Source organism: Propithecus coquereli, unplaced genomic scaffold, assembly GCF_000956105.1.
Source record: "Propithecus coquereli isolate 6110/MARCELLA unplaced genomic scaffold, Pcoq_1.0 Scaffold167, whole genome shotgun sequence".
Classification (NCBI taxonomy): Eukaryota; Metazoa; Chordata; class Mammalia; order Primates; family Indriidae; genus Propithecus; species Propithecus coquereli.
The window spans coordinates 3,072,847-3,094,969 of NW_012141302.1; the positions used below are offsets into that span (position 1 = coordinate 3,072,847).

The 22,123-nt window shown below is 35.4% G+C and overlaps 1 protein-coding gene across 2 annotated transcripts in view; it reads right to left on the reverse strand.

Annotated features, from left to right (window-relative positions):
- The window catches only part of SLC39A10 (solute carrier family 39 (zinc transporter), member 10), a 65,465-nt gene that overhangs the window by 7,292 nt on the left and 36,050 nt on the right, over positions 1-22,123 (reverse strand). For both annotated transcript variants that reach the window (XM_012641656.1, XM_012641654.1), the window contains exons 5-9: positions 20,872-21,060; positions 16,196-16,316; positions 14,502-14,870; positions 12,927-13,007; positions 3,410-3,600 (exon numbers count right to left, since the gene is read on the reverse strand). In XM_012641656.1, the coding sequence (XP_012497110.1) occupies positions 3,410-3,600; positions 12,927-13,007; positions 14,502-14,870; positions 16,196-16,316; positions 20,872-21,060 (951 nt within the window). The remainder of the gene's footprint in view (positions 1-3,409; positions 3,601-12,926; positions 13,008-14,501; positions 14,871-16,195; positions 16,317-20,871; positions 21,061-22,123) is intronic.

Sequence of the window (22,123 nt, forward strand, 5' to 3'; positions counted from 1 at the left end):
GCTGGAGCCCGGGAGTCTGAAGTTGCAGTGAGCTATGATGATGCTACCGTACTCTAGCCCAGTTGACAGAGTAAGACCCTGTCTCAAAAAAATAAAAATAAAAAAACCCATACAAAAATGCTTCCATACTGGTTGAAAACAGCACTGGCCAAAGTCTCCTAAACCAGATAGTTCCACCTGTCTATCCTAAAGATAACTCAAAACTAAAACTTCTGCTACTGCTGGTATCTTATTGAATGACTTTAAATCAATAAAAATCTTCCTCCCTATAGCCAAAGCGGTGTTTGTAAAACAAAAATGTGATCATGTCATTCTACTGCTTAAACCTTTTAATGGTTCTCCCCAAAGTTCACAAGATAAACTCTAAACTTTTTGTTATGACATGTTTGCTGTGTGACTATTATGATGTGGCCAACATCTACCTGATGACAATATGGATATAATTTTTTAATCCATTATTTTTCTACTTAGCATTAGAAAATACATAATTTTGGTGTCATTAAAATCTTAAAAAATATATGTGGATAGTTTATTCCCTTTTTGTTGAACATTTAGACTGTTTCTAATATAATTGTGACATTATAATTGCTACTGCAAAGAATACATTAGTAAGGTTTTATTTTTGTTTGCTTGTTTTATCAGTAGTAGTCATTTTAGGTTATTTCCTCAGAAACAGTCCCAGGAGTTAGACTTACTGGTCAAAGGAATGAGATGCTCATAATCATTTGGCTTACTCATACACCTTTCTCCTCTTGTCTTTAATAAACTCCATTCTTTAAGACTCAGCTCAGATTTCCTATTACAGAAAAACTTCCCTAATTCTATATCCCAATTTTTAAGCCAGCCCCTCTGGAGTTCCACAAACATAACACATATCATATCCACTCTATTATAACACATATCAAAATATTTCATTTAATGGCTACTTTTCATCTTCATTAAACTATAAATCCTTATTGTAAAGACTCTTTTACATCTCTAGCTTCCTAGTATAAGAATTAGTTCATTCATTCTTCATTCGATATTAATTGTGAACTACATTTCCAGTAGTACATGAAATAAGAAAAAAATGCCTATTCTCCCAGAGCTAACATCCTGGTGGGAAAGACGAAGAACTCAATAAATAAGTAAATGTTTGGTATGTTACTTAATAGACTGAGATACAAGTACAAAGGAGAAAAAGGTAAAGTAGGGATAGAGGATGAGAAATGTTGGGGAGGGGGACTGAGATTTTAGATAGGATGCCGCATAAGAAGTGAAGGAGCCAGCTGTGAGAATGTCTGCAGGAAAAGCATTCCACATGGAGTGGCCAGGAAGAGCCACAGCCCAAGGAAGAGTGTGCCTCATGGGAGAGAGTGGGATGAGACAGTAAGGTTAGGAAAATTAAGGGGAGAAGAGAGTAGAAACGCTCAGTGATGACCCCAAATCCTGCAAGTCAAAGTAAAAACATCGGAGCTTTTACTCTAAATGAGATGGAAACCACTGGATGGTCTGAAGCATATAAGTGGCATGATCTGGTCTTTGACTTACAAGTCTCACTTGAGCTGAGATGCTGATGCAGAGATGGAGGGCAGGGCAAGGGCAGACACTGGGAGAGCAGTTAAAAAGAGAAAGAAGATAGTGGCTTAGATGAGGGTGATGGAGGTACAGGGGTTAGGAAATAGAGGCCTCAGGACTTACTGACAAGCCAGATGTGGGGAGGGCAGAAAAAGTGGAGTCAAAGGATGATACCCAGGCTTTTTGTCTGAGCAACCAGAAGAATGGAGTTAACCATTTATAGACAAGAATTCTAAAGGAAGTGCTAGTACAAGGAGTGGGGATGGCAAATATCAAGGGCTGAGTTCTGAACGTGTTAAGTTTGCAATGCCTTTTAGACACTCACGTAAACAGTTGGATTAGTCTAGGCTAAAGATATACATTTGGGAATCATTAGCCATTAAATATTTAAAACCATGAGACTAGATGAAATTACTTAGGTCTTTTGCCAACATTTAGAGGTAGGGGAGAAGAGGAGGATCCAGTAAAGGGATTGAGAAAGAAAGGCCAGAAAGGTGGGGAAAAGCCCAGGAGATTGTGACGTTACAGAAGCCTTCCGACAAAAAAGCATTTCAAAGAGGAGAGAATGATCAACTGTCAAATGCTGCTGTTATGACAAGAAAAATGGAAATGACCAGTGGTCTTAGCAATGTAGTGATCAATGGTGAATTTGACAAAAGCAGTTCGGCCAGAGCAGTCAGCAAGAAAACCTGATGAGGTTAGACTCAAAAAAGAGGAATATTAAAAAATAAATGATGTGGGAGGATGAGCAGGAGGATCGCTTGAGTCCAGGAGTTCAAAGTTGCAGTGAGCTGTGATAGTGCCACTGCACTCCAGCCTGGGTGACAGAGATCCTGTTAATCAATCAATCAATCCATTAATCAAGATGGTGATTTGCTGAAAGAGAGTAGCAATAGGGTGATAGCTAAAGGGGAAATTAGAGCTAAGAAAGATTTCTCTCCCCCACTTTTTTAAGAAGCAAGAAATAACATGGGGTTTATATGTCAGTGAGAATGACCCAGCAGAGGGAAAAAATGATGCAAGAAAGAGAGAGGAGAATTTAAGGGCATTAAAGAGGGGATAAGTTCTAGGGAATAGTTTGAAGGAGATGGCCTTAGCTAGGAACATGGAAGCTTCTTCACAGTAACAGGAAAGACGGTAAATGGGCACAGATACACCAAGGTACGTCTAAGTGGTGATGGGAAATTGTGGAAGGTGTCTTGATGGCTTCAGTGTTCCCCATGAAATAGAAAGCAAGGTTATCAGCTGAGGATAAGAATCGGAAATGAGGTATTAGAGGTCGGGGTGGGGGGAGGGGTTATGGCTACCCCATAGGTAACAGAATATAAATACTTTTTATTTACATTTTCTTAACTTTCTATAATAAATAGGCATTAATTCTGTGATTAAAAATGAAGGCTTTGTAATTCTGAAATGAGACTATGTGATGATCTTAACAGGAAAAAAAATAAGCTTACCTAACAAATGTAGTATTTCCTTCTTGTTTGCCACAAAGCTTAAAAAATTATTTTGTTAACAACAATAAAACACTTCCACTCCAATATTACAAAATCCTCAAAGCAGTATAATAATTCTGTAATTTATCTCTTTAAATACTATTGATGATTATTCAAATAATATCATTTGGTTAGAAATTTTCAGCATCTCAACTAGTTTCCATAAAAGAAATCCTCCTACTTAAATGTCTTTCCCTAATAGATTATTTAGGATATCACATCCTTAAAATGAGTTATATTTTTAAAAATAGTCAGCTTCAAACCACTTCCAAGGATTTCTTCCATTTTTGGAAGTTGCATTCTATTTGCATGTTTAGTACAACAATAAAAAAAAAAAAAAACGTACAAAATCTTACCATATCCACCAACGCTACATAGAGGAACATGCCTGCAGTAATTGCAAAGATCCAAAGTGTGATGTTGTTGGCGTACTGACCAACAGCTGTGCCTATGAGCATGCCTATATAAGCCATCATGGCAGAGAGGAGGTTGTATACAATGGCTTGCTTTACAGTCATGCCTGCTTTAAGAAGAACTGCAAAATCACCTGCAATTAAGACATAATGGTAAAGTTTTAAAATCATAGGATTTTAAACACAAATCTGAAAGGAGAAAACCAATAAAAAACAAAATTAAAACTAGCATAAAAAGATACACCTTTAATAATGGATATTTTATCACGTAAGATTTTTTTTACTTATTAATTAAACCATAATACATGCAAAAACAGATGAATCTCAAAGGCATGATACTGAAAGAAGACAGTGTGAAAGTTATAAAAACATTCTCAAACAGACTAGTGATGAAGAACAATCAGTGGTTGCCAGGGGACACAGAAGGTGGAGAGGTGTGATTATAAAGGAGCAGCACGGGGCAGAGGCTGTTGGGGTGAACGAACTTTGGTATCCTGAGGGTGTTGGTGGGGGGTTACATAATCTACATAAATGTTAAAATTCAAAGAACTATACGTACTACAAAAGTCAATTTTATTGTATGATAACTTAAAATGTAAATTTTAAAAAAATCAAGAAAAAACCAAAAAGAAACAAAAGAAAAAATACAGTCACTGTTCTTTTTGTAAATAACAATTAACACCTCTCTGTTCTCATTTCTAGCCTTTCTTCAAAGGGAAATAGCCTAAGTAAGAAAAGAGGTAACAAGTGCTTTCGGCATACCTTATACTATATTTACATTTTTCCCCCAGAAAAAAAAAACTTTAATTCTGAAAACCCTAAAAATGTAAGAAGAAGAGCCTTTCCCACCACCTTTCCATGCTGTCGTAATGGTGCACACAAATAGCCTAGATGATGCTATCAAGAGCATTAACAATGCTGGCTGGGAGTGGTGGCTCATGCCTGTAATCCTAGCACTCTGGGAGGAGGAAGAGGGAAGATTGCTTGAGCTGAGGAGTTTGAGAGTAGCTTGATCAAGAGTGAGACCACCCTCTCTACCAAAAAGAAAGAAAAAGCCTGCAGCCCCAGCTACCTGGGAGGCTGAGGCAGAGGATCGCTTAGAGCCCAGGAATTGGAGGTTGCTGTGAGCCACAATGATGCCACTGCACTCTACCCAGGTCGGCAAAGTGAGACTCTGTCTCAACAAAAACAAACAAGGCAACTGAAAACCTCTCCTCACAACCCCCTACTCCTTCCAAAAAAACACCACACACACACACAAAAGACCATCAACAATACTGAAAACAGAGCAAACACCAGGTTCTTACTTACAATGCTGAAAACAGAGCAAACATCAGGTCTGTGATCATGGAACACAGGTTTCATTCATTATCACAGATCTGACATACAGGAGGGAAAATCTTGGGATTCTTTTCCTAGGGATGTAACATCCTAGGGAAGAAAGGAGAGAGTGGAGAAGGGGGGAGGGGAGGATCTCACTCATCTGTCTAAAGTTGGAACATTAGGGAAAAAACAATTATTGCTTAGAGGGATGTTAGTAGAAGGGCAAAATGCTGCTAGAGATAATAGTCCAAAGGGTCAAAAGCAATAGCTTTACCCACTACAATTGTTTTAGTTACTAAATGTACAAGCATCCAATAAATTATTGAATTCTTAGTATATGCAAGGTGCTATATATATAGCATACTGACTGGGCTTGTTTCTTTCCATTAAGAAAGGACCCTATAACATCTATATATCTAAAAATACATGATCTGTTCTTCTATAACTCTCATGTACAAGGTCCTAGTCTATAACAGGTAAGTAAAAGTTAACAACAAACAAATTAGTGCAAGGCATTATTTTTCCATGTTCCAACAAATTGCTAAAAACTACATAATGCAACAGTATTTTGGAAAATTAAGATAATGCACCCCTAAGGAGATTATCTACCAATGGCTTCTAAATCGCCATTCTCCAGATTCCACCTAAAACTATTCTGCTTACATCTTTTCCCCTTTGATCCTAAATACCGTAATTCTCCTGCTGAGACTTGGACTTAATATCAGCTTCTTTTATCTCTTCTCTCTCCTAGAGTTTTGTTTAATTTCCTCGGATCTTTTCATCTCAGCTTTCTCCAAGGAGAGAGTTCCCTAACTTCCCTATCAAATTTCTCCTCCTTATTTTCAATAATTCACCCACCAACTTGCTAAAGGGGCAACTTCATTTAGCAGGAGGTTAGGTAATACAAAATGAAACTACAGAAGCGTCTTTTAGGTTATAAAATACATTGCTTCCTTTTACAATTTAATTATAAAAAGTGGTTTAAAAAGGAGGATTATTTAATACTCAATGAACTATAGTGTCATAGGTACCAATTACATGAATTTTGTTGCCTTCTCTGGTATTACTGGATAGCAAGATGATTTAATTCATTTCTGAGTAACAACCAAACAGCGTTAACTAATCAAGATTCAAGATGAATTGCTTTTATTTAATACTTTTAAGAACTGAAAAGTGCCTTTGTTGTCTTCATGGGTCATAAAAAAAAGAATTGAAGTACAACTTGGTTTTTTTGGATGTAGAGTTCTATGAATTTCAATAAATACACGTACCATATAACCATAAATTTTATTAGGTCCCTTACCGCTAGGCAACCAATGATCTGCTTTCTGTCCCTACAGTCTTGCCTCTTCTAGAATATCACATAAATAGAATTAAACAGTATGTAGTAGTCTTTTTTTCTCTAGACTTTTTTTCAGTTAGCATAATGCATTAAGATTCATCCATGTTATATGTATATTGGAAAATTATTTTATTGCTCAGTAATATTCCATATATGAACCATAGTTTATCCATCGCCAGCTAAAGAAATTTAGGTTGTTTCCAGTTTTTGGTAATTATGAAGAAAGCCACTATACACATTCATAAACAAGCTTTTCTGTCAACGTAAGTTTTTATTTCTCTTGGGTAGATACCTGTAAGTGGGACTGCTGGGTCAGATGGTAAGTGTATTTCTAACTTTATAAGACAATGTATGTGAGTTCAGTTGTTTCACATCCTTGCCAGCCAATGATCACAGATCCAGTATCTGAAATTCCATTTATTTATCTGCCATCTGTATACCTGTTTTGGTGAGATATCTGTTCAAGTCTTTTGCCTATTTTTTCATTGTTGTTGTTGGTTTATTTTCCTATTATTGAATTGAGAGGTCTTTAAATATTCTGGTCTTAAAAATCCTTTGCCAGATATGTATTTTCCAAATCTTTTGCCCCAGTTTGTGGCTTGCCTTTTTATTCTCTTACCGGTGTCTTTTGTGAATAGTTTTTAATTTGTATGAAGTCCATTTTATTATTACTTTTTTCCTTCATGGGTCATGCTTTTAGTGCTGTATCTAAGAACAGTTTGCCTACCCAAGGACACAAAGATACTCCCATATGTTTTTTTATAAAAGGTGTGTACTTTCAATTCTCCATTTAGATCAATGATCTATTATATGAGGACTCTATGCTCTGTTTCATTGATTTATGTGTCTGTTCTCTCACCGAAACCAACTGTTTTGATTACTGTGGCTTTACACTAAGTCTTTTTTGGGCGGGGGGGACGGTAAATTTCAATAGATTTAGGGGAACAAGTGGTTTCTGGTTACGTGGATAAATTGTATAGTGGTGATGTCTTGGCTTTTAGTGTACTTGTCACTCAAACAGTGTACATACTCTGTATGTCTCTGTGTACCCATAGCTTAGCTCTCACTTGTAAATGAGAACATGCAGTATTTGGTTTTCCGTTCTTGAATTATATAGTAAGTCTTAAAATCAACTTTGTTGTCCTTTTCTGAAATCCTTCTGGCTATTCAAGTTCCTTTCCCTTTCCATATGATATTTTTAGAAAGCTTGTTCATCTCTGTAGAATAGCCTGCTGGATTTATGATTGAGAAAACACTGTATACATAGAATTAACATCTTACAATAGTGAGTGTTCTGGTCCCTGAAGCAGATATATCTCTTCATTTAAGTCTCCTCTAATTTCTTTTGTTGGTAATTTGTAGTTTTCAGCATAGCGATTCTATACATATTGTCAGATTTAAGCTATGTATTTCGTGTTTTTGGTGCTACTGTAAATAGTACCTTTTTGAAATTTCAATTTCTAATTGTAGATTGCTAGCATATAGCACTACAAATGGTTTTTGTATAATAATTTTTGTAACAAGTGAATTATTTCTTTTAAAATTTATCTTTGTCCCAGTCTTATCATGGGTTATAAATTCTCAAAGGTATCCCCATATTTTCTCTCTTTTTCCTCACATTCCCCTTCTCAGTAAGAATTTGTGTAAACATTTTAAAAGTAAGTCAAAGGAATCTTCACAGCTGGGATTTATACCAACATACAAATCTATTCATCTTTTATAAATTAATATTCTTTCCTTCCTACTGACAAAGAATATCATTAGTACAACAAATGAGGTGTGCCTGTCAAAGCTGTTAAATTAATATAGTCCTATGCTATAGTTATAGTAACATCTGGTAACTTCAACTCTTGAGATTTTTTTTTAAACAAGTATATATTTTAAGGTGCTTTATTCTTATTTTAAATAATGATTGTATACATATTAAAATTCTATATAAATCTATACAATGAATGTTCAATCTTCCTTGGACAATTTAGTACATTACAGAAATCTCATTTTGAATTTCTATTTAATCTTTAATTCACTTGAAAGGAAAGGAAAAATGTATAACATTATAACCTCTCTGAGCTGAGTCTTAATAGTATGATTACATTTATTTCTCAAAATATTGTATCTCTGAAGCCAAAACACATTACTCAACATCAAGAAGAGTTTTTGGGAAATCGTGGTAGACCAAGATGGCAGAATAGAAGAGAAACTGCTCGCATCCCCCAACAACAACAAGAATTCTGCACCCATCCACAGTCAAAAGTCTCTCTGTGGGAGGCTCACACAGAAGTTTGTGAAGCCCAAGACTTTGGAGGGTTGTTCTCAGAGAGCAGACCGACACCCAGGTGGCTGATCCGCTCCTGGATTCACGCCCAGAGATAGCCCAGTCCTCATCCTGCCCTTCTGGATTACCCCAACCTTATTTCCTCCTTATATGTCCTTCTACAGGCTTTCTTATGAATTATTTTTCAAATTCTGTATAGTTTCTTATTGAAGGAAGGTAGAAGAAAGTGGAGAGAATACAACAAAGTAATACTGTAACTTAAATTCAGCTACAGAAGTTTGGCAAAAACAGAAAAGAGAGAGTAGTGACTTAATAATTCAGAAAACTTCATCCATCACCACACCCCAGAGCAAACATGAAATGAGAGATGTGGGTTTGCTATTTGCTCGAATGGTTTCAATTTCTTCACACCTCTTGGGGTGAAACTCTCTGAGCTGTATATCATTCTAAGGTTCTAAGGATATGTTTTTTCACATCACATTACTAAACTCCAACAAAAATGACCTGGTATACCACTGGAGAAACAGCAATCTGTTCAGAATAGGAACATCAGAACTTGGAATTACTGACCGACTGAAGGCTGGTCTCCAATGTACTGCATATAATTTAAAAAGTTTTTCCCCTTAGGGTTTGATGTCTGTATGGAAATCTTGGAATAGTTTTAAGAATGCGTAATAAAAAAATGTAACTGGGGCAAAAAAGGTTTTAGAACAAATAAGTCATCCTTAAATGTGATGTACTATGCTGCTTTATCAGCGTATTAACCTATTAAGTGGGGAGAAGACTTTTCCCATATCTACCTGCCATGCTTCTTTCTATCTCAGCCTATAGAGAAAATGATTTTCCCTGTGCTTGGGAGTTCTGAGGAAGAAGCTTGTACACCTCTCTCCACATCCTATTCCTCTCCAAGTTGAGTAACAAGTAGGGATATTCACCTGGCCCTATTTTACCAAAGTGCCCATTATTGTATGCTATAAGGCAAAAATTAGGCTCCACAATGATATTTTTACTTCCTTTAGTATGGTCAGTAGACTACTTCCAACCTTACTGATAGATACAAGGGCCAGAGCCTTTTCTGTCACCTCCAGGAAAGGAAGCTGAATTATTTCTTTATTCTCTTTCTTTCCTAGTATCCTACCCAGTTTGAGTATGGGGCAGTTTATGTTGATTTAGCACCAGGCATTGGGGGAAAATGCACATTTCCATGAAGTCACATTCCTTTCACTCTGGCAAAATTTAGTATACTTTCAATGTATGTTTCCTCTCACAGCAATAGCAACATCTCAACCTCTTATTTGGGGGATAAAACAGGTAGATATTTGAGGTCTGAATGGCTCATTGAGGGGTCCTGACCCAAGCAGAGTTCTTCAATCCAGCTTTTTACCAGAGCTCTGAATTGGGTATCAAGGGCTTACCCAGTCATTAATATATGTAAAGCATTTGTTCTACATGTGGTTATCATTGTGTGTCACTCCTTCAATGAGAAACTGCAGAGAGAAAAAGCAGTAAATGGTAAGAAGGCAACTATCCCTAATCTCCAAAACTCCTTGTTTTCAGTTGTCCCTAATACTCCAGGGTTAGGGCAATTCAATAAAACCACACATGAGGTGGCCTGACATACTACATTTAGGGAGCACTGGGTGGATGAGCAGAAGGGAAATTGGAGGTTTTTCTAGTATATTATGGGTGTGTGTGTGTGTGTGATTATCCAACGCTATTACTAAGAAAGTCTTTTTTTAAAAGTGAAAGATGAAAATGTGAGGTAATATGTTACTCATATATAGAAAGCAATAGAAAGCCTTGATTTGTATTGCTATGAAATTGGGCTAAAGGCAGTATCTGCCAGTTAGAGAAGAATATATATCTGCACATAAATAAACTTCAGTTTAAGAAATAAGACATCTGAAAAGAAAATGTACTAAGTACCAAAAGAAGGATCCAGAGAAAGTAAGTAATAAAGTTTAGAGAAAAGAGTAAGCCAAGCAAGCCGTGAGGTAGTGGAGGACAGTTACAAAGTTGTAGAAAGATTCTTAACATCGTAAGTAGGGATAGAGATATTCACACAAGCTAAATAGGAGAATGGTGCAAGCAAAGAAACAGGTTCAGGCACCCACACTGCATGTCTGGTGAACTGTATTTAGGTAAAGTGGAAAACATGCAACAGGATGTGCTGCAGGTAAGACTGAACTGGTAGGTAGAGGGGAAAAGGAAGGTCATTGAAAGTAGGACTAATCAATCTAACTTTACTTTATATGTAAGGAAACCTACTGGAATATTTTGATTATATAAGCACATCACAGATTTAAGAAGTCTTCAAGGGAGTGAAGATTTGGGGCATGAACAAGATATAAGATTAGATGTCCAAAGTTCGCAAGGTAAACAAAACCGTAAGGAATCAAGCCCTCAGGAATCAGCACCAAGTATGCACCAATATATTTTTCTGCTTTATGTAAGAAGTTATTAATTTTTATAGCAAATTACATGAATAAATTCTATTTGAAATGAGCAAATATGGTTACTACAAATAAAGACAATTAAACATACTCAAATGACAGGTGTTTCATAGCCAGATGAGTTTTTAGAAAAAAATTAAATTAGGAAGCACATGAAGAAATTCCTTGGATACTCAAAAGGTGATGTTAGTTTTTTTCTTTCAAATTAATGCCATCTCCATTTCCCTCAGTTATTTTCTGTGTAAATGCATGTTTACATCTTAAGCTACTATTTTTCAATTTATGGAAAAGGAAAACCAAAGCACTACTGCACATTAAGAGAAACTAAATAACTAGTTAAACCAATAAATGCCAACTGAAACAACGAAGAAGTATCATGTCACAGCTATTAAACTGGCAAAAATGAGAAAGTTAATGCCAAGTGTTGGCAGAGATGTGGCAACATAGGAACCCTCAGGTATTGCTGTATGGAAATTACACTAGTTTAGCCATTTTGTATAGTGATATGGTACTTCTTAGGCATGCATATCCCAGGACCTGTTAATTCTGTTCCTGGGTATATACCTAAAAGATGTTCTCACAGGGGCTGATAACTACTAAGTCTATAGACGTTAAATGCACCATTATCGGTGGTGGCAGAAAATTAAAGGCCGTATGGTGTGTCCAATACTAGGTGCTAAATATGTAAAATGGGGTAAATGCATACCTCTGAGTACTGGGCAGAAGCAACAGGTAATAAATCATGGTAACCTGGATGGATTTTAAAACATAATGGCTAGCAACATTAAGGTAAGAAAAAGAATGGGATATAATGTAATACAGTTTGTATAAATTAAAAACATGTATGCATAAAGTAATACACATTTTTAAGGGACATATAACAACTATACAATAAATATAAGAGAATTGTTGTCTGTATCAAGGGAGGGAAATAGATATAAGCAGGAAATTAAAAAAAAACAAGAAAGTCCAACCTAAATAGAAATGTTTTACATGTTATTATTATAGAGGAAAGTCTATCAATAAAAAAACAAACCAAAAAAAAAAACCAAGTTTTTAAAATTATTTTTGAGCACTTAGCTCTGCTCTATTAAAATCACATAAGAAACTAACATAAGATCTTTGGATGTTAAGATTATAAAATACTAAAATATACGTATAATGAAATAAAGAAATCATTTAACCCTCTTAACTCTATAGATGAAATAACAGCTTTTAGAAATGAATGTTCCAAAACCTCAGTGCTGATTAGTGACAGAATCAAGAAGGAAGTGCAATTTCTTTAATAACTGTCCAGTTCACTTTTTTGAACATCAATATTATCTTTCCATTATTTATAAAGAAAAACTGCCTTAGGTACATCTAGGACAACTTTCAATTATGTAATTGCAAGGTTTACCCTGATTCCTTAAAAAATATAAATAGTTTACATGCTATATGAAATAAAATTAAAGTAGGTTAACACTGCAGGCCCCACCCTGTGGTCTGTGGCTTGTCAGGGACCTAGCTGCAGACCTCCGCCGCAACTCCACCCCAACCCCCCATCTGTGGAAAAATTGTCTTCCATGAAACTTAGGAAGCGGGGGAGGTGAGGGGTGAAGAGAGCTTCCTAGCTTCATCTGTATTTACATCCACACCCCACTGCTCACATCACCACCTGAGTTCTGCCTCCTCCAACCCCTACCCTGTGGGTGAAAAATTGTCTTACATGAAACCAGTCCCTGGGGCCAAAAAGGTTGGGGACTACTGGTTTAACAGCAAAACATGGCATTTAAATTAAGAAATAATATGTCTTTTTAAAAAGTTATACTCAATGAACTAGCAATAATCTATAATGCTTCATCATGATAGCATAATTATGCTAATGGATGCAAAGAAAAGCATACAGAAATTAACCTTTCATCAATCTTAAGCACATGTTATCTTCATATTTTAACATCAGGATATGTCTTAAAACTAATGACACTTTATACTTGCCATTAGCCATTTTTTGTTTTAACATCTCTGGGATTTGGATGCACTTACAATTGAGGAAGTCTTAGATAAAAACTTTAAAGGTTATATTACCTAATTCGTGTGGCAGTTCATGACAGAAGACAGCTATAGAAGTACTGATTCCTCCTGTCAATCCAGCACTGAAAGCTGCTCCTGAAGAGGATAAGAAAAAAATGAGTGATGTTCACTGATCGTCTGTTTTTACATTTTCATTAGTGATGACATATGAAGCCTCTTCTGTATACCTAAACTGATTTCATAATATATGAGTAACTCATCCATCTCACACACTACAGTTTTTGAACATATAGTAGGCTACAACAAGTGTGTAACAACTATAGAAAGAGCTATTCAATGAAAGCAATATTACATATTGAACTGAATTCTCTCTCCTTAGTTAGTGTAGCCTTCTAACTCATGAAAAGCTTGGGAATAGGAACGATTTTTATTGTTTCGATCTCTGAGTCTGATGCTCAATTTAAGTCTTATATGTCTATGATTGCATTTGCTCTCTCACATTGATATTTATAGATATTTAAATGGCTAGCATCCTTATCTAAACTTTCCTGGGTCTAGAGCATAAATGGCACAAAGTATTATTAGTCTTGGTCTTGAGGGCTGAGATCAGGTGTACAAATACATCTAAGTCTACTAGCAAAATTCTTTTTTTTTTTTTTTTTTTTTGAGACAGAGTCTCACTGTGTTGCCCGGGCTAGAGTGAGTGCCGTGGCGTCAGCCTAGCTCACAGCAACCTCAAACTCCTGGGCTCAAGCGATACTACTGCCTCAGCCTCCCGAGTAGCTGGGACGACAGGCATGTGCCACCATGCCCGGCTAATTTTTTCTATATATTTTTAGTTGTCCGATTAATTTCTTTCTATCTTTAGTAGAGACGGGGTCTCGCTCTTGCTCAGGCTGGTCTCGAACTCCTGAGCTCAAACAATCCGCCCGCCTCGGCCTCCCAATGTGCTAGGATTACAGGCGTGAGCCACCGCGCCCGGCCGCAAAATTCTTTATTCTTAAGTTTTAACAGTTACTGTGAATTCAAAAATACGGTCTCTGCTTTCCAGAAGAAATCAAAGCCTACTTCTGGATGCCAACAGAGTATGGATCTCAAAGAAAATCATGTATTGATCACATTTAATGTTCTCCTAGACTGGTAATATCAGTTTACATTAGCAAGATTCTAATATACTTGAATTTGGCACAATGAATTTTTAATGTTTTAAAATTTTTCTTCACCTTTTCAAAGATCTGAAAAATTTATTAAACTTAAGATGGAAACTGAACGGTTCTCTTTCAGGGAAATGTAAATGTATTTGAAAATATAATGTTATGGTAGCTTTTTCAATATGGTAACTGTGCTTTGAATGAAAAACCAGTTATTAAAGAAGTATACTATAGACACTTGTTCACATGTTCAAAAAACAACACTGGATTATACCTTTATACCTCCAAATTTATTTATTAAACACAAAATTATAGCCTTTGGAAAAATCAGATGACAAGAGTAATATATAATAGCATATTTGTTAAGTTCCAAATTTTAACCTTACATATTATAGTTCGTAAGATTAGTATAGATATAGTGGAAGAAGAAAAACAGTCTCAAAGAACAAATTATAACCCAAGTTTCAAGTCCACTCACCAATTGCTAGCCCATCACTGAAGTTGTGGATGCCGTCCCCCATGATTACCATCCAAGCTATGTTAGCTATGCCTGTTTCTTTCAGATCTGATCCAGAATGACAGGGACCATGTGAATGATGAGAATGTTTGTGGTGCCACTGATGATTATGTTTCCTCAGCACAGTTTTATTCTCATCATGGTGGTTATGTGTAGTAGCATGGAGATCATGCTCATGAATGGTGTGTAATCCATCACTGTGAGAATGGTCCATGATTTTCTCCTCTTCTACAGAAAGGTAATTTTTAGGAGGGGATTCTTGTTGGCCTTCTAAATCTGTCAGTTCAGTTTCATTAAGTCGATCTTCAGAAACAACCGAGTCATCAGTTCCTATATATGTATAGCAAAGGATATGCTTTATCAAGAAGTAAATGCATGAATATCGGCTAATTTAAACCCAGGCAGAATAGCAATGCAATGAACTTTTCTTAAGTGAATGTCTTTAAAAATTCTTTAAAAATATATTTCCCTAAAATTATTTAGAAGCCATTCTAATTGAAAAATATTTTCTTGAGTCTGGTCAATCAATCAACCAATAAAAACGTGAACGTGCACACACAAAAAACAAATTGAAGTTTGGAGGGTTCAAAAGATTGTTGCAGATGAGGTAAATGGAAGGGAACTGAAATCAAAAGCAAGAGAAAAGTTAGAAAGCATGAAGATATTACGAAACTTAAGGAACAAACCATGGAATAGTTGATAAAAAAAAATCAAGGGTGGAATGTTATTGTAGTATTTACAAAATAACAAAATGCAACCATAATTTTTCAGAGAAAGAAGGAATCTTAGTGTTTACTCACTCTTACCTTTTATCATTTAAGAAAACAAAGACAAATAAAATTTAAATAACTTGCCCAAGTCATATATGATTAGCTGATGTCAAAGTTCTTTACACCCCTCAATGCCCCGCCTATTTCACAATGGCTACTCAGAGATCACTGCTAGGATGAAGTTCAGAAACCATTGTAAGTAATAATAACATCTGATAAGCATTTTTTTAAAAATTAAGGTGGGTCTTTCACTAGTTTTCCAAAGCTGTTTATTAGCTGTCAAAGATCTCAACATTTCCCGAATTGTATTTTGGGGCAGAGTTTCTACAGTTAGAGTCTAGGCTGCCCTCTTCTGTAGAAAATCATTGGTGGATTCAGGGGAAATATAAGTTTAAACAGAAAGGGAGAGAAATTAGGTTAAAAAACTTCTTTCATGTTTCCTGAAAATTATAAACTACCTCATTACATCTATCAGGCAACAGAATAGATGAATGGATGAACAAAGATTTTAAATATAAAGGGCAGGCCAATTCTCCTTTTTCCATACAAAATAAATCATATAGGGAGGAAATCTGCATGGTCAAGAAATAAAACTAACACTAATCCACCACTCTGAATGCCCTTTTTTGCTTCACTCATATTTTTTCTGTAAACTACAAGTGTAAAACATTCCTTGCCCCATGATATAATTCCACCATTAACAAAAATAAACTAACAAATAAGAGTACAATTAAGACACATTCACATTTAAGGAAATACATGTTAGACACTAATGTTAGGGAAGCCACAAAAACAAAAAAATTCAAACAACACAGGCATAGTTTAGAAGTAGTATTTCAATTTTTGGATCTTAAAAGTTTCTCTTTAGTCAGAATTGTTGTCTACCGGCAAGAGGCTTGAGTTGAAGCCAGTCAGCATCTGGTGTATTATTTAACTTATGATCTGAAAGCTTGCTTCCAATAGTTGATTCTTCTGTGCTCTGCTTCATAAACCATTTCTGTTTTCCCTAAAAAAGGCATCTGATTAGTATAACATCTGTACCCACAATTAGCAACAATATTCACTAGTTAACACCTATGGGACAAACTGGTGCTAACTTTATATGTAAATTATTTAGAAAAGGGGCGAGAAAAATTTTTCTGGAAGATATTCAAGGCATCTACCAGATGAAAACTCCAACTAAATTTGTATTTTCTTTTAATACTCAACTAAGAGGTTCAATCCATCTACTTAAAAGTTAAGAATAGAGTAGACAGTACTAAATTATTATATGCCACCCAAATAAAATGAGTGAAATATGTATATCATCCCTTATTTAATAGTGTAAGATAATAGAAAGTTCAAAAAAACTAAAGCTCATTCTTTTGTTGAATTTGATTCTGTATGTAATGCAATCTCACAATGTGACATAAAAGGAAGAGTCAAATTTGAGTTAGAATAATACTAAATTTGTAGTTTACAGCTAAGACTTGAGAAAGTTTGTTAAATTTATTGATCAAGAATACTCATGTGTCAAATAAGATTCTTATGAGGATTAAATGAGGAGAGGTATGAAAATGACCTATCACAGTAATAGATAAGCATTCTTTCTTATCACCTTGTAATCAGACAGTAAATGTAATTTAATCCTGCGGTCCCCAACCTCAAGGTGGTACCCATCCACAGCCTGTTAGGAACCAGGTAGCACAACACCACCTGAGCTCCGTCCCACCCCCTGCCCCTATCCGTGGAAAAACTGTCTTCTATGAAACCAATCCCTGGTGCCAAAAAGGTTGAGTACCACTGATTTAATCAGTCCTCAATTACTAGTAAATACTAATTACTGTATTTCATTGTTTAGGTTTGACTTTTTCCTGTTATATGCCTTAATAGTCTGACTTTTTAGTACTTTCTTCTTTTATCAATGTAACTACCACTAATAACTCTTCCAACTTAAATTTCTGCTTTTAATGTATGTTAATTTAAGAAACCAAATAATCAAGTATGCTACAACAGTGTGAAAATAGTCATCGTTCTCTGGGAGATGATTACCAGTTGGCATGTCTCACATTTCAGATGTTTAAGTCTTCTATCTGCTGCATAAGTACTCTTGTATACCTAGTTGTGTGTGGGGTAACCTCAAAGATGGCCACCATCAATTTCCTCCATCCCTATATGAGTATTCTGCTCCACCCATCAAAAGGTAAGGTCTATCCCCTGCCCTAGAATTTTGGCTGTTTTTATTTTAACTTGTTTTGACCAACAGAATGCAGCAGAAATGATTCTGTGCCAGTTCCCAGACTAGTCATAAAGAAGCCTGGCAGCTTTTGCTTTTGCTCAGGAAAACTAGGCACTATTCTATGAAGAAGCTCAGTCTTGACTATACAAACAGGCCATGTGGAGGAACATCAAGATGTAGACAGGGAGTGAAGTATTTTTGGACTTTCCAGCCCTACCTAGCCTGGCACATCCTAGCCCAGTGGCCAGATGAATTTGAATGTAGTGGTATGAGTGACTTTAGCAAACGCCAAGAAGAGCAGAAGAACTGCCCAGCTGAATCCTGCGTAAACTCCTGACACACTGAATTCTGAGTAATAATAAATTGTTATCGTAAGCTACTAAGAAAAACTGGGAAAATATATTCAAAAGAAAATAATAATATGGAGACACCCTGAAGAAAAGAAACAGTAACCATGAGTCAAAGGGGAAAAAAGGAAGGAGGCGCTAACACTAGTACAAAGTCAATGACTTATCCCTAATACTTCTTCCGTTGCCAAGGCATTTCTGATAAAGAAATGTTGTGTATAGAAATTAAAGAAAATGCAAACACCAGATGGAATTTTTTATTAATTGCTTTGGTTCTGACTATCCACTTTCCTAGAAACTTGCAAATCATTACCCTTAAGGCCTCCAACTTACTGAAACAACTAAGCAACTGGTGTACTATTTAACTTATGGTCTGAATGCTTCCTTCCAAAAGTTGATTTTTCTGCGCAGACTGTCAAATGTCTGTTCTATTCAAATACCACTAATTCTTTCTTTAAAAAAAAAAAAAAGCCATATCCTTTTCATCTTAGTTTACTGTCCTTTTTCTCATAAAAGAGATGCCCTGACTTATCTGACCAGATTCCCTTCTTTGATACACTTGAAGAATTTCTTCCTGTCAGGTTTAGAGCACACATACCCACCACCAGCACCAAAGGTGTTCCTTTCAGTTTTTTACTTTCTACAATTTCAAATTTACAAAAAAGCTGCCATGTTTTGGGAATTCCATTCTTATATCAGTTTTCTTTGCAAAAATAAATGTGTTTAAGTTTAGGTTCAAAATAAGATCAAGAAGATTAAATTATAAAAAAAATCTTGTTTATTTTGAACTGTTCCTTGAAAGACTACATTTTGTACTTATCTGTAAACTACATAGTCCCTAGTGTTTTCTACAATTAAGTACTTAATATTTGCTGCTTCAGTGTTAGTAGACACACAAATGAAGAATATTAGGGTTCACAGTACAGGTTGAGTACTCTTAATCCAAAAAGCTCCGAAATCTACAATTTGTTGAGCACTAACATGACACTCAAAAGAAATGCTCTATTGGAGCATTTCTGAGTTTGGATTTTTGGATTAATGAAGCTCAACTACTTTACATATTTTGCAATATGTAATTTATGGTACTGATGAACTATTAAATACTTGTATTTCTTACATCTAATCAACTATCAAGTCCTCTTATTGATACTCTCACTTGAGTAATTCTCTTAATCATCTTTTCTTCCCCATTCCTTCTGCCATGACCCTAGTTCAAGCTCCTGTTACCTCTCTTCTAAATTATTCTGCAATAATCGCCTTACTCAACTTACTTCCTTCTAGACACTTCTGCTTCCCACCATATTTTATTCTCCACTCATCCATCAGAATTACTTCACCTTCCACATACACTTCAAAATCAAAATGCAGGCCAGGCGTGGTGACTCATGCCTGTAATCCTAGCACTCTGGGAGGCTGAGGAGGGAGGATTGCTTGAGCTCAGGAGTTCAAGACCAGCCTGAGCAAGAGTAAGACCCTTCTCTACTAAAAATAGAAAAAATTAGCCGGGCAACTAAAAACAGAAAAACAAATTAGCCAGGCGTGGTGGTGCATCCCTGTAGTCCCAGCTACTCAGGAGGCTAAGGCAGGAGGATCGCGTGAGCCCAGGAGTTTGAGGTTGCTGAGCTAGGTTGACGCCATGGCACTCTAGCCTGGGCAACAGAGCGAGACTCTGCCTCAAAAAAAAAGAGAAACAAACAAACAAAAACCCAAATGATGTTAGATCTCTTTCATTATTCTTTAAGTTGAACCTTCCCAGTTCCTTTCACCATTCCTCAGATAATACTTCACGGGACTCACCATCTTAATCATTCCTCCTTTGAAAGTAATCAAATATGTACTGACTAAAATACGGTAACTAAAATTAAATATACAATTTGAAATATGATATGAAAATACAGATGAGAAGATTTCTTTCCCATGATTTAGACAGCTACTGGAAATCGTGGGGAAGGAGTGACAGTCACACAGCTAGTTCTGTATTCCCAGTTCAGCACTCTGCTCCAAACTATATTCTGTCTCAAGGGGATATATACAAAACACATATATAGGCAAACAAAACATATACATAAAAATAACAAAAAATTGTATCTTAAGAGTAGACTGTACATATTAAGGCCATGATTATCCTGAGTGTTTGAGAGGAAAAAAGATATTTGGAGTTAACTAACAAAATGTAAGAATTTTCTAACTCTAACTTTTTTGTGTGGAAAGCTTTACTTAAACAGAATATACTGGAGATAATCAGAGTTAGTATCACAAATATGTTAGTAAGATGTATTCAGGATAGAGCTTTAAAAGCAGATGTGAACTGATGTGAACAGAAAGGGGTGTAAACCATAGTGAATGGCAGTGGCCCTGAACTTACTTCCTTGGGGGAAACATTTTTTTAGATATTTGTCTTATTCTCATAAATGTGAAGTGAAACACAGACAGTTGCATGACAATCAGGGTATTTAATCAACAGCCCGACCAAGCATCATCTCCCAAGAGGTGAGTCACTCTTGAAAAAAAAAAAAAAAATCAACATTTCCATCATTTCATATTTTCTTCCTACAAAGCCCCGTTAAACTGACAACTTCTTATCCCTAATACTTCTACCATTGCCAAGGCATTTCTGATAAAGAAATGTGTAAAAAGATTTTCATTAAAAGATATTATAATAAAATCCACTTATAATCAAAAATATTACCTAAGATTGATGATACTTGCTTCTACTTATATATGTTTGCATTTTTATAAGAAACATAAACTGGCCAATAGCCTTTTCCATCCTAAGCCAATTAATTAGGTATGATACAACATAAATTAACTGAAACAGAGACTGCTGTATTTGGCAAAATAAATGGCAAAGATCAAATACAGCTTTTTTCCTCTGAAGATTAGCTGTTAAAAAACAGAGATTTAATAACACAAACATCATAATTTTTAAAAAGTCTAGAAAGATAATTTTTTAGTTTTATCTCAGAAAATGAAATACACAATTAAAAAATACTTACTCTTTGTTGTTTGTAGTGCTTAAACATTCTAATACAGTGTTCAATGATAAATAGTAAATAAATGCCTCCTAGAGCGACAAGTCCTTTCAAAACAGCATCATATTCTTCCAAAAACTTCTTAGGTTCATGTCCATGAGAATGTCCATGTCCATGTGCATGTTGATGACTGTGATCATGTCCACCCTGAGACTGTTAATAATAGAGAAAACTTCTAAACAAGTAATTTAAATGCTATTTAAAATTTTGAGATTACAATTTCCTAGAGAACACAAAAAAAATACCTTTCAATTTTTAAAGTGCTCCCCTAGATATTATTAATATTATCTCACTTAAAGATTAAGTAGTCTTCCATTTAATCTGCTTTACTCACTTATCCAAAAAGTAGGTTTTATGTTAACTACAAAACAAAGACCACAGATTAAAATGCCTATAAGGTACATTTATACTATCGTGGGATAATCAAAACAGAAGAAGCCAGAAGTAATAATAGGAAGTGATGAGCTCTTTATAAACCAAAGTGAACAAGACCCACTTAAATGCCAAATATTTAGTAAAAATAAAACAAAACACACAAACTAATTCATAAGCAGGTCACTACTTGTGACCCTCTGTAATCTCTTTCTTAAACTGATTATATTTTTATAACATTCTTCTCTTATAAATTATTTCAAAGGGTGATGAGCTTGTGACCGCTGTATATACTGTGAAACATTAGCAAGAGTGTGTGTGTAATTTTCTGCATTTTAAAGCTTTAGCAAAAATAAATCTATGTACAGAAAAAGTTACATTTCAACACTGTGAAATGTACAAGTATCACAATATTAATCTCAAAGAATTTAAGGTAGGTAACTAGACTTAAGTATTTTTCTTTCTTGTAACATTTATGAATATTCTTTCTCTGTTAAATAGTGGCCAACAGAAGAGACTTCTAAACCTCTCAAAGGAGGTTAGACCATTTGGACAAGGTAATGGTTAAGTTTAGTTAACCATTCTTACTAGAAAAACAAGTTAAACAGCACTTACATATTGTTCTCACATCAACTGTTCTTACTAGGCTTAGTTCTAAGATTATTGCTGTTCCTGATGGTTGGTAGAAAGGGCAAAACAAAAATTCATATCCACAGTCTTAAGATTCATTAATCCAATTTTTTTTTTTTTAAAGGCAATGTCATACATTGTTCTTAGATTGGAATTCTGGAATTCTCAACCAAGAGTGCAGAAGGGGAGACAAGTTATACACAACACACAAATA